The sequence below is a fragment of the Conger conger genome, chromosome 6 (assembly GCF_963514075.1).
Source record: "Conger conger chromosome 6, fConCon1.1, whole genome shotgun sequence".
In the NCBI taxonomy this organism is placed as follows: Eukaryota; Metazoa; Chordata; class Actinopteri; order Anguilliformes; family Congridae; genus Conger; species Conger conger.
The window spans coordinates 17,626,740-17,640,918 of NC_083765.1; the positions used below are offsets into that span (position 1 = coordinate 17,626,740).

Below are 14,179 nucleotides of genomic sequence, written 5' to 3' on the forward strand. Positions count from 1 at the left end.
GTTCAACAAGTGTGTCCATGAACCCACATCATCAGGCCATGAAGACTTAGCCCTGCTGTGCTCCAGTCACACAACATGATACATTTAATATATTGTAACACAACGGGGTCTCCCTGTAGTGTAGTATGTGCCTTTTCAGAACTCTTACTTCTGTTCTTAAAGGAGCCAGCCCCTGCAGTGTCTTTTGGCAAGAGCTCTGTGTCTTTTCTCTATGCAAGCAGTCCTGCGCTGCCCTTGTTCCTGAGTTCTGTCCCTATTCTACAGTTACAGTGTGGAGGAGGGTGAGGGGGCTCAGACCAAAACAACGCAATTTTGCTCCAGCCTTTTTATCAGCTGTATGCATGCTTATTTTCAACATATGAATTATTTTATGTTTGTAGTTACTGTTGTTTTTGTACCGAATTGCCCCTTCCTGGATGACGTGGAGGGAGGGGGCCGAGGCGGGTGTGTGGGCGGTGGGGGGGTGGGGGGAGGGTTGGTTGGGGTGTTATTAAACACTTTGGTCATTTTGGCCTTTGGAGGGTTCCCATAATTCTGTCAGTGACGGATCAGGGTTTGAGCAGGATAGAGGGCCCGTGGCCTCAGACCTTGCTCCTGCAGATGAGGCAGAGAGGGGGGACTAGCTCTGGATTGAGGGCCTGTTCAAGACTGCGCTAACTGAGATTACCAGTGCAAATAACGGAGCAACAAAACTTTACTCCTGGTGTAAACCAGTCAAAAAGTAAAACTAAAAAGATAAGGCTCTTGGACATAATTTGGTCAAACCAGATAAAGTTGGATAAGCACTGACCAAGAATGTCCACTAAATTATAGGTGTTTGTGTGAAGAGTCCAGGCAGAGCCAGGCTTTAGAAATTCAGTGCTGTAAAGACAATCATGTTTTTGCCTACTTGGTGAAATTAATAAAACACATTCCAAATGAATGCATTGAGATTTTTTGTAAATCAGCCTTTCAAATGTCATGTTGTAGTATCTACTTTGGAAATGCAAAGCACAGAATTGGGTAAAATAGCCTCATTAAAAAGATATTTCAATATTTTTATTCAGCTCTCACCCATTTCTGGGACATGAGGCAGTTTATTGTGGTCCTGTATGCAGCCAAACACTTATTTTTCTGTTTTGACAGTGTCAAGAGAAGAGTTAACTACCCACTCTTCATGAATGGTTTTGGAAAGCAATATTGACATAATGTATTTTAGTCCACCAGGTGTCAGTGTGTCCAATATGGATTGAAATAAAATGTTCAAACAATTGACATTTAAATAAACAGTGATGATATCTGGTGCAAAACCAAATGGATGAAACATGCATATTGAGGGGTGGATTTCTTAACTGTTACACCCCAAATTAGGCAAGTGTCAGAGCAAACGCTCTGTTTCAACAGGATGTAGTTATTCTTGAGAATTTCCTTTTCTTTTTTTCTGTTTTGACATTATTTTGAAGACTGCCTTTGAGTATGTTTATTTTACAGTGAAGCTTTAACAGTACAAAATAAATGACGGTCCTGTATCCGCCTGGCTTTGTGAATCATTGACGGGACACTGCCTTTGGGCTTGACGGCTGCCTTCACACGATTTATAGCAACTCTGCATTTAACAGAAATTAAGACAAACATACTTGAAATAATGTCTCCAAAAGTATTTCGCTGAATGCATTCAGATGTGCACAGGACCATGCAACATAAGAACACACAAATCCAGTACCTGTGTGACAATTCAGATGGCACAATGCATGCTTTTATGTAGGCTTATTCCTGTCACCATTTGTTCTGGTGCATTCACACTCATGCATGAAAATAAACTAGTGAATATTTAAATATTTAAATTGTGCTTATTTTAAAACTTGCATTGCCATCACCCACAAGTTTATGAGACAATTGTACAACTGTCAATTGTTGCGGTTTACTGTCAGTAGGCTAATAATCCTAATATTGTGGAATGGCATCTGTGAGTAGAGCAATGATAGTTAATACGTCTGCAATTATCAACTGGGCAGTTTGAAACAAAAAGGTTTTTTTCCTTGAGTGACCCACCAACCCTCTTCTAAAACAATTTGTTATAGTGACCTGCATTATAATGACAAATTGGTTAAACTCCCCAAAACATGCATTTTAATAGCATTTCCAAAAGGAATCCCTTCGGATAAATCCTTTAGCTTCATTGCACCTTGTTTCGTGTTAATGGTTGAAAACTGTTTGTATTGTACATTTCAATGAAGATTCAACAGAGAGTTATTTTCCTGACTGATCTTGATACCTGGAATGTAGTAAGTATAATGCCTGAATAAGCAATCAGTTGATACAATTTAGTTAAAAAGGCACCTTGTTCTTGCCTGTTAATTTCAGTGATTCTGTTCATTAGAGTCTTTCGGTATGAACTGGGTCATTTTCTCATGTTTGGTTAGTTGGACTTAAGCCTTTTTTTTCTTCAGTTTGTTCAGATTGTTGGCTAACTGCTCATATGTTGGTGGCTTTGTTTGTGAATCGATAAAGCCTAACAGCTGGTCAGCAATATACAGTATAGACTAGATTTGCCTGGGAGTTTCTTTGCGACTACGAAAGACCACCAAGCAAATTCAGCAGTGAGGTTATTTCAATTGAAATATCAAATATTTACCTAATTTACTCCGTAATGAAAATGTGGCATGAATGTCTTCTGCCAGACTGGAACAGTTGAATGCTAAAGTATTGGGACAGTCAAATTGGTTATTTTCCCTCTGTACTAATTACATTTTCAAATCAAACAATGACTGATGCAAAATTGGCCATATCTGCATTCAAGCAAAAAAACAGACATTGAATATTAATTACACCTATTCCATGTCCACATAAGTATTGGGACAAATTAAATTTCCCAGGTTTACCATATTTCTGTATTTATGAAATCAAAGCTGTGACTTAGGAATCGCCAGCAGCCAGTTGTTGGGCCCATGAGCAAGGCCCTTAACCCCACATTGCTCCAGGCGGGATTGTACCCTGCTTAGTCTAAGTAACCTTGGTCAACAGTGTCAGCTACATAACAATAAAATAAAAAAGACATAAGAAATTGATGACAGGAAAAATCCTGAATTGTCAGCTTGAGTACTTGCTGATCTCTATACAGTGGGTGTGAAAGTATTGCAGGAACTGAGAGGCTGAGAGAGGCAGTTTACAGAAGCTATGCTTCCAGACCTTACAACCTCTCATCAGCACCAAGAACAGAAAGATGAGATTGAAATTTACAAAAAAAAATACAAAGATGAGCCTGATGAGTCCTATGGACCAGTGATAAAACAAAGATAGAGTGATGGGAAAGTAAAAGTGTGGAGAAAGAAAGGCACTGCTCTGCACCCTCTTCTGACTACTTCATCAGTCAAGCATGGTCTGAAAGGCTGCATCTAGAACTACTTCAATGGACTTCATTGATGATGTAACCAGTGGTTTCAGCAGCAAATGACAGTGGAAGTGTACAGAAACATATTGCCCACTATGATACAGGCTACGGGGTGGCCTGTAGCATAGTGGTTAAGGTAAATGACTGGGACATGCAAGGTCACTGGTTCTAATCCCGGTGTAGCCACAACAAGATCCGCACAGCCATTGGGCCCTTGAGCAAGGCCCTCAACCCTGCATTGCTCCAGGGGAGGATTGTCTCCTGCTTAGTCAAATCAACTGTATGTCGCTCTGGATAAGAGCCAATAATGTAATGTAATGTAAATCCCGTCACACTTTTAGACAGCCCACAACAGGCAACCCTACCCAATCAGGAAGAAAAGGTGGACGAACAGTACTGTTTTTGATGTGGCCCACTCAGTCACCAGATTAAAAGCATAAAGAGCATTCAAATGAGCTTTTGACTTGCTCAAAATGAAACTTAAGCCCAAAGTCCAAGCAAACATGCAGCAACTGAAAGATGAAGTGCTTGGAAGAGCATCTCAAAATATTACATCCTGAACCTAGTGATACCCAAGTGTATGCACCAAAATATTGACCTTGCAATCAATTAATGTGAAATTATCAGGAGTGATGTCAACGTACGATGGGCTTTTTTTTTTGATTAATCAAATATAGCTGCATACACAAAGAGATTAGAATGTACAGTGTAGTTGATGCTTAGAAGATTTTATTGTACTGTTTAATATGCAATTCATGAGCGTATTTGACTACTTGGAACTGTTCTTTGATGCATGGCGGGGGTAACCTTCACTGTATGGGCTTTTAATACCAAAATTATACATCAAACTATGAACACAGGGTAATTTTAGGAAATATTTCAAGGGGAAAATACACATATACACTGGCAAATACACATCCTACATTGATGATCAAAAATAATTTTAATTATCTAAATCTTTGCTTTTATTATCCTTAAAAAATTTAAGCAGCGTTCAATGTGCTTACAGCTATTTTCAACATGCTAAAGTTCAAGTTGGCCCATGGAAGCCTGGCTTTCCATTGAAATACATCACAAAAACTTGATTTTGACCTACACTCAATGAGCATTTTATTAGGAATACCTGTACACCTACTTATTCATATGATTACCTAATCAGTCAATTGTGTGGCAGCAGTAATGTATACAATCATGCAGATATGGCTTCAGTTTAATGTTCACATTAACCATTACAACAATGGTATGCAGAAGAGCATCTCTGAACACAGAACGTGTCAAATCTCTACACTACAGCAGCAAAAGACTTAATAAGTCAAAAAAATAAGTAATAAATGCGTAATAAAGTGCTCACTGAATGTATGTCAATAAGATATTAGTTTTTTTCCTGGCTTTTTCTCAAGAACTTTACGGTAAGAGCTTACCTACCTGGAAGCCTGGCTTCTGATTCACTTTTGGCCTGCAGTGTAAGTAGTGCAGGCCTTATGATGATCAATCATTTGTAGTTGAAACTCAAGGTACCTTAAAAATGACCTATTATCTCTTTATAAATACCACCTCAATACTTAGCCTTATGGAATGAGAACCTGTGGTATATTGTGGATATTGGCACAGCTAGCGGGGTGGTTAGGCACGATGCAAAGAGTCATTCTTTTTTGTTGTAGACGTTTATCGGGATACTGCCAGATAGCATGCAGTTATTGAAATAACTCATAGTGTCGTTAGGGTCATCATTTGCTTCACTGGGGTTTGGTGGTCTTGCCAGTATTTTGATGTCTATTTTTTTCGTTCGTACTCCTTTCCAAATCAAAGGACACTTCAAACTCACTCATTTTATTTTACTTTGGAAGGCTACTAGCGGCAAGATGATGATAACGTTAAGTGACATTAATTTTGATTACAAAGTGATCTACAAATGCAGAGTAATTTGAAAAGATGTATGAACATTCCATTTAGCCGTGTATATATCGTGGATATTGGCACGGCTGGACCGCAAACTGACCAATAGAGGCAATGGACCGGACTTATCCATCCATCCATCCATCCATTATCTGAACCCGCTTATCCTGATCAGGGTCGCAGGGGGGCTGGAGCCTATCCCAGCATACATTGGGCGAAAGGCAGGAATACACCCTGGACAGGTCGCCAGTCTATCGCAGGGCCCGGACTTATCCGTTGTATAAAATAACTTTAGTAGTACATAAATAATCACTGGAGCGTTTCGCTCAGTGTTAGTACCACTTTAAGAGCGCACTACTGCCCCCTTGTGGACACCACGAGTTAGTAAGTTTCGCAGTTTCAGTCAGGTTGGTGTTTTTAAATGTTGTTTTCAGGATCACTTTGGGGGTAAGGGAGTTTTAGTAAACCAAAGCCGAGCGCCGAAGGGCAAGAACCTGGACATTTGTATTATTAATGAAAACGGACTGAGGAAAACGCAACAACAGCCACAGAAAGGGTGTACACACCCCCTACAGATCTGACAAGACGGAGAACATTTGTAAATTGTAAAACATAAAAAAGACTTCCTAATCAGCGACATCGGATTTCTTTGCAGATCACCTGCTTATCTGAATTGTACTCCGTTGGGTTTTTTATTTTTATTTTTTATTTTCCAAGGTGACAAATGAGAGATATCTTCTACGTTACCTAATTATTTATGGCAGTGTTTGTGGCTTCGATTGCTTGTTCTAAATCTTGGGACACTTGTTGAAATGTCAGAACGTACGCTCAGCTGAAGTGTAAACAGACCGGACAGAAAACCGTCCACCTCTCTGTTCTGGACCAATAACTACGAACCCGAAAAACCTTGTTTTTAGCAAACGGAGGAGTGTTTCATGTAGTTAGCTTAGCTACGGCAAGCTAGCTTGCGAACTAACGATACTTATCCACCAGCATTTGTTATACACCGTAGTCGTCGTTGGATATTGTTCTAAGGAATAATAGCAAGCTCTGCATATTGATGGGAAGGATTTTCTTACACGGCGGATTTGCAAATTTGTTTGGGGATTCTTCTTTTTACACCAAGGAACTCTTTCAACCAGTTCACCAACTTATGCATTTTCCCATGTCCAGCATTTGGCTACATAAAGACGTTTGTTGTAACATCGCAATCTGAACGTTCAGCTAACGTTCGCGAACACATTTTACTTTATAAACCCTTAAAACGAAATATTTTGATTGCAGTTGAAAAACCAGAATTTAGTTTAAATTAAAAGTGATGTAACGTGAACTAGCTATTTATTTATGGGAGATATTATTTTTTGGTTGCAGGATAGTTACCTGCAATATAAGAGCATGTTTATGATTCGAAGATGAAGGAAATGGTGCATCAAAAACGGCTAGAGAGTTAGCTAGCCAGTGTGCTGGCTAAACTGGTATTCAAGCACGTTGACTTTGAGCACTTTTTTTAAATTTTAAATTTTTTAAAAAGTTAGCTGAAAATGGTGGTACAGCAGTGGAGGTCGCTGTAATATTCATAAATGATAAAACAGCGTGCAAGTTAACAGCATTTGCATTAATTACGCAAAAGCTACCAAATTATACAGCTATATTATTATTTTTTGTACAAATATTTCTTAGCTAGTAGCCAGTTAGCCAAGTTTCCAAACACCGTTATTGTACTTTGGGTATAGACTTGATGGATTCGCAAAAAGAAAAAAGAAGAATGGATTAAGAAAACATTGTTGATATTTCCCTCAAACTTTGCAACATTTCATTAAATAAACTCGTGAAACTGTGCGGCCCTCACAATGTCGGGATCCCCGGGCTCTGGTGGTTCCAACCCAAGAAAATTCAGCGAAAAGATCGCGCTGCACAATCAAAAACAGGCCGAGGAGACGCGGGCCTTCGAACAGCTTATGACAGACCTCACCGTTTCTAGGGTAAGCAGATCCGTAAGTGTAATCTAATAATAACGAATTAAGGAATGTCACTACTATTGAATGAGGTTGCCACATGCTGTTCATGTTTAAAGTAATGGGAGCATAACTGGGTATTAAATGTCGCCAGTATTTCACGCGAGTGTCTGGTAGACGGACCTGAAAAAAGCATTTGTGGCAGCGAGAGATCCTTTCACACAGTTCTGTGAATCCTTTGGAGGGGGGTTGTTTGAAGGGGGCAGCTGTCACATCCAATTTTCTCGTTCTCATTGAATTGGTCTTGAAATATAATATTATTGTTATTATTATTAATTAAATAATCATAATGATAATAATAATACTTGTATAACATAAATAAGGCATGTGCATGCCTGTAATGTGGAATGACGATGCACATGTTTGAAATGAATAAATAATAAATAAATAATTGAATACTCCAAATTATGTATAAATATATATTATAAAGGCGCCTTTATAGTAGCATTTGAGTTTTTTTGTGTTATTTTTTTTTGTGTTATTTTTTTTTTTTTTTTGTTGCTGTTTGTTTGATTACATTGTTAGCTATTATTTGGATACATGGATTGTTCCAGTATCCAAATATGACTAATTATTTTTGGCGTGGTTGTTTTGTATTGTGTGTATTTATTGTTGCTATTGATCTTGGTTAATTTCCCCTTAGATTTGTAATACTGTTGTCTGAGTTACAATTCACTCTAATGGTGCATTTTAAGAGCCTTGGACTGCCATGGGGGGAAAAAAAATGCATGGACATACAGTAGGCTACTTATTGCTTTAGTTTTAGGTGCCATAAAGAGTACTGAATGAACTCCCATCCTTATTGTGGGTATAATTTTCACATCACTCCGTAGTGCTGTGCAGTGTACTGCAGTCTTATTGGAATCTTGAATAGTCCTCAAGGTCTCTTGCTTGTGTGAACGAAAAAAAAAACCGTAATGGGGGCACTGGATGAGTAATATCTGCGTTCCCTCTGCATATTTAAAATGCTATGTGCAGGGAAGGTTTTGCAGTTATCTTTTTGCACAGGCATCCTGAAATAAAGAACAAGACCATCAGGAACCGGGTAAATGGATTGTGCTTCAAGCTGCACAAATGTGCATAATGGGCTCATTAAATGTAGCTGTGAAAGAATTTGACCTCATTTTTCTATCTTTTTTGAGATATAGACAAAGACCAAATTTGCATTGTCACTGTCAGCTATGTGAGGTTCTGATTTGTTTTACGGTGTAGCTCAGCACTGTGTGCGCTTTCGTGGTGGGCATTATAATAAATAATGCCCAGGACAGTGCTAAGGAACACAGATCTAAACCCCTATGTAATCAGAAATAAGAAACTGATTTTGTCCAGTAGTTGTAGAGAGTATCATTTAGGCCACTTTAATAACCGTGGCTTCTAGGGAATCCAAGGGTTCTTTCTGAGGAAAGAACTAGCCTATATCGGAGTACTCCCAAGTGAACAATTAATGTAAGCCTCTAATTGAAGCTTGAGATTCAATCCTGGTTTTATGGGAAAATGTTTTGCAAAATTGAACATTGGGTAAGTATATGGTTGGTTTCAATGGCCCTTATCACTGATCTGTAACTGCATTGTTATTTGACATTTGCCACATAACTGGCTGCAAACCACACTTAGCCACCATTCAAATCCAGACTCAAGAGAAATCAGTCTAATAGCCCACATGCTTTTTCCATAGTTTTTCCCGAATGTAGTGAGGCCATGACTAACTTGGATGTTAAGACTGCAGCAGATTGTGGCCTTGCTCATGTCCCTGTGGCAGGAGTGTACAACAGAGTTTGTGATATTATATTCCCTGCTTCTTTTTTTATTTTTATTGTTTTTTAAGAATCGTGAAGCAAATTTCCCCCCTGAGAGGTTAACACACTTGTGTAGAGTAATTGTGTTTACCATCAAAAATTAAGCAAGAAAAAAACAAATAAACACAAAGCCAACTTGGGTTTGATGCAATTACAGTATGACAGTATGCTTCTGTATTTCACTTCTGTTTCTCCTGCGGTATTCTACTCTGCTGTTTGGGTGGGATATAGGCTTCTGTAGTGTGATGTTAGGGTCCAGAGTTGTAGTCTTGGAAAAACTGTAGAAAAACATGGGGGCTTCCTGGGTTCATGCTTAACTTCCTGGCTATTGTTCCTGGTTCAGTAGCTCCAATCGGCTATTCAGCTCTCCTGTACCACAATGGCTTGGAGCTGTTTAAATTGTCTTTTGAAATTTTTGTTGCAATCTTTGATAGAATTTAACAGTCCTTCAGTCTGTTCCTACAGGCTGGCTAAATATTAGACAGATAATTGGCTGTGAATTGCAGAATAGCAGTTTCTGGGATGTAGCCTGATTTCAGCATAAAAGAAGAAGAAAATACAAACCTACCTGCATTAAGGTTTAGCAGAGGCCTGGTTGTACGCCTCATCATTGACACTGCGAGAATTGAGAATAAAATCATTCAAGCCAGCCAAAAATGATGTAAAAATGTGAGCATCCAGAATAACATTATTTTTCTAACCTTGTCATGGGTGTATTATGTGTATGGTTCATATGGTTTGGGTTTCAGCTGTTTTACTCAATACTGATCACCATTTTACTTGCATCATTGAGAAGTTATCAGCAGTTAGCCATTTTGGGTTGTAAAAAAGGTGCTTATTCTTACTCATGATGATTAATATAGGCTAAATCTTAAAATGAGGTTGTCTGATTTGTTTCAGGAATTTTAATGAGCCGGATGCAGCATTCACGGCATTCTGCCAAGTCATTGCACTTGCCGCAGTATACAGATTGGTCATAAGTTAACTTCAATATAATTGTTTGTACCATTGAACAAAGCTCATAAGATTCATCCACTGTGCATTTTAATGTATTTTGTATGCATCTTGGATCATGTGTATCTTTTGAAATTCTTGAATTCTCTATTGTATATTATTATTATTTTATTTTATTTTCAAGATTTCATCATTTGTATTCAGTTTTTGACTTCCAATTTCTCAAGAATGTTTTGGTGGGCAACTGGGCATGTTTACATGTTTCATTAAGGGTTGGAAGTAGCTTTTTTCTCCTTAAACGGCAAATATCTGGAAAGCAGTCAGTTAGGCAGCATTCTTTCCCCTTAGAACATCAGATGCTCAGCACAGATGATTAGGTCCAAGGATATGACAATCATACTGTGTCTAAGTTTAAAAAATATATAAATAACGAACGTCTTCATCACCAGGCTTTATACAATTACAAACTACTGTCACATTCACATGGTTCATATAGATGTATGTACCTCTGTGCAAGGACTGAAAATGTTGCCTTCTAATTCTAAATGACAGATTTGCAATGTAATTTACAATTTAATTTCACAATAATTTATCTGAAGAGGTTGACAGAAACCGTTTTACTCACATAATGAATTGCATCTGTCTTCTAAAGAACAGTTTAGAGCTCTATAAACCTTGAAAGCTGTTGAGGTTTCAGGTGATATTGAAGTTGCAAAATAACTCCTGTAGTATCTAATATTTGGGCTACTAGCATACGCCATTTGAGATGTGACTGTTGTTCAATGAATACGTAGAAATAAAATAGCACTGAGTATCAAGAGATTAAAAGTAATGCAACCATGTAAATGTATAAGGGTTCTATTCATAGTGCTTCTGTGCCTTTGGGTCACAATGAAGGCCTTTAGAGTGCTTTTTCAGGACTGCTCGGCTAAAAGACTTGTGGTTTTGAAACTGTGCTGGATTAAGTTGCCCATGAGGGATGACCTGCCAGTGACCTCCAGACAGAAGCATCGTTGAGATTGAATGTAGGGAATATGCTTCATGCCACACTATGGGTTGTAATCAGTATTTAGGGAATCTTGGAAAAATTATTTCCCTGAAATAATTAGGAAAAGAGCTTGTAGCATAATTTTATATACTTTAAACTAGATTGTTAGAGGAGCACTGCATTGTTGGTAAATTGACCATTTCCAGCCAATCCGCAACAGTGCTCCAAATATTGTTAAAGGGATTTGGATCCCATGGGAGAAGATTTTGGATTGCTTTACATCTTCATGTGCCTTAACTCCCTTGGGAGAGTGGGCGGCGATTGCTTTGACAGAGTGATGTGTCGTCTTTATTGAGCGTGCTAGAGAGTGAGAGCAGAAACCATTGAAGTTTGTCAGTGCTCTGCTCTTGACTTCTCCCTCTCCAGTTGTGTGCAGTCCTCTTGAGTCAGAGTCATCACCGTATTAGCCCCATCACTCCCTCCCTCGCCCTAGAGCAGCTATGCATCACCTGATATTATTTTGTTTTCAGACAGAAAAATACACTTGCCTTCCTTGGCATGGCAATTCTCCATTCCATTCAACTATGTGATATATTGTGGAGCGCGTAGAGTAAAGGATCTGGAATTATAGCCTGCATGCTCCAAGATTCTTAACTGGAATGCCACATATTGACTCCTTTCTACTTGATGTACTGCTTAATTGAATAAAATGCAGTAGAATACTAGGTCGGTATTATCTTTACTTCCTCAGCTGTGATAAGTTGCCTTCGAATGGGGAAAGTGTCTACAATGTAAATTTGATATGTTTTCTGTTATGTGTCAACCTTTTAAGGCATTTTATCGTCATATTATCCAAGAACTTGACCCTCTCTCCTTGATAGTGGCCTACTGCTAGCCAGAGCTTTTCAACTGCGTGAATTGAGAGCAAGACCAAAACAATGAAATGTCCACCATGTGCAGACCAGACATATGACATTGTTCCGTATTATTCACAAATTCTTTGCGTGTTCATAAACTGTATGCAGGCAAAACATTTTGACAGGGTTTTATATTTCTTCATTCACTACTATGAAAAGCTCTTGACTGGTATTAACAACAGACTTACATCATTGTTTGAAGAAGGGTTGAGTGCTGGGCGTAGGGCATGCAATTTGGAGCACTTGATACTGTACATACTGTAGTGTTTCCCTCGAGTGTTTACTGTTCCAGCAGCATGCCTTAACGAGAGACAGGAATATCGACAGGAACTTACTTTAAGTCATGTATTTGGCCCATCTGTCCCCTCCCTGTACTCCATGGAGTGGGGGACCAGAAAATCTAAAATGTCCTGTGATTAAACTGTTGTTATACATTCAATATTACTTGAGAAAAGAGTTCTCACAAATGTTTTGTGGATTCATTATTTTTAAGACTCCAAAATCTCATTATTCTTACCAAAAGTGAAACTGCTAGCATAATTTATTTATTTGCCAAGTTGATGTGTATAATGTTTTTTATAACATTTTTATACATTTTGGTTACACCATCTAGAAATTGCAGCAGGGTTTTTGCATAGTCCCCCCATTTCAGGGCACCATATGTAAATGAAAGTCCTCATCTTTACTATTTTGTTGCATATCCTTTGCATGGAATGACTACTTGAAGTTTGTGATTCATGCACATCACCAGTTGCTGGGTGTCTTCTCTGCCAGGCCTGTATTGCAGTCCTCTTTAGCTCATGCTTTCAGGGGCTAGTCCTGTTCAGCATATGGATGGCATGCTCAGTTGAGTTCAGATTGGGTGATTGACTTGTCCACTAAATAATTTACTATTTTTTACCTTTGAAATACTCCTTTGTTGCTTTAGCAGTATGTTTGAGATCATTGTCTTGCTGTAGAATGAACCACAGGCCAATGAGTTTGGCCTGAGTGAGCCAGTACCTTCAACAGTCATACATGCCCAGGCCATAACACCCCCATCACCGTGTTTCACAGATGAGGTGGCATGCTTTGGATCTTGGGCAGTTACTTCTTTTCTCCATTGTTACGTTCCACGTATGTATGTCTGTCTGTTTCCCCCCCTTAAACTCTACAGATGAAGCCATCAACCATTTCCATTCGCTGTCCCTGCTGTCAATCATCTTTGTCCTGGTCCCGCCTCCACCAATCACGTCCCTCCTCTGCTTATATAAACTGTGTGTTGGCTGCCCTATAGGGGGCTATGCTAGACTTGGCTGCTCATTTTGATTCAGCACCCTGTTGATGTATGTTGTTTATGTTCTCCTACTCCTGTGAATGCGGTTGTCCATGTATAGGCCCTGGGGCAGGTAAGGCAGGTCTATACACTGTTGCTGCACGTAAGGTGAGCCATTGTTTTGACACCTTAGGAAAGGGGTGATTGCCACCTATGTAATTTTGGTTATAGAGTAGAGATATATATATTATTTTATTACGTGAACAATTAGTATGTATTTTGTTTTTAGCTCTATTTGGTTTTGTTAATTTCATTGATTTGGCAACACCCAGGTCCCTTGGCCTCATACCCCATGTGTCTTTGTCTTGTGAATATTTGTTTAAATCTGTAAATAGCACCTCCACTGTTCTTTTGTAAATACACTTTATTGCACCTCAAATCTGGTTTGTTCGATAACTTTCAACATTTGCAACTAGAACAAGTAGCCAGGGAGAAACGGGAAGCCAGAGAGGCCATAGAAAGAGCTCAGAGAATTGAATTTGAGCATATATTAGCTATGCGGACACTGGAGATTGAGGCGGAGAATAAGTTAAAGATATGTAAATTGGAGTTGGAGAACGCCGCTGTGCAAGCTGCTACGTTACCAGCCTCAGTTATGCCCGGGCCACTTTCTACGCACTATGACATGCAAAGGCACATAGCTACTCCCCCTTTTCGGGAGACGGAGGTGGATACCTATTTTAGCACTTTTGAGCGCCTTGCTACTGCACTTAATTGGCCAAAAGACATTTGGACCACCTTGCTGCAGTGTAAACGGACAGGTAAAGCGCGGGATGCAGTGGCTACCTTGTCGCTTGCCGATAGTTTAAATTATGAAGTCGTAAAGGCTGCGGTGCTCTGTGCTTATAAGGTGGTGCCGGAGGCTTATAGGGCAGCCAACACACTTTGGTCTTGCTATCACTCTGATACAAGTGAATCTTTATATGAT

At 39.1% G+C, this 14,179-nt stretch overlaps 1 protein-coding gene across 8 annotated transcripts in view; it reads left to right on the forward strand.

The window, feature by feature from the left end:
• The first annotated feature begins 5,668 nt into the window (after positions 1-5,668).
• crtc3 (CREB regulated transcription coactivator 3) overlaps positions 5,669-14,179 on the forward strand; it is a 40,532-nt gene continuing 32,021 nt past the window's right edge. For all 8 annotated transcript variants that reach the window (XM_061244830.1, XM_061244832.1, XM_061244831.1 and 5 more), the window contains exon 1: positions 5,669-7,248. In XM_061244830.1, coding sequence (XP_061100814.1) covers positions 7,117-7,248 — 132 coding nt within the window. In that variant the 5' untranslated portion in view covers positions 5,669-7,116. The remainder of the gene's footprint in view (positions 7,249-14,179) is intronic.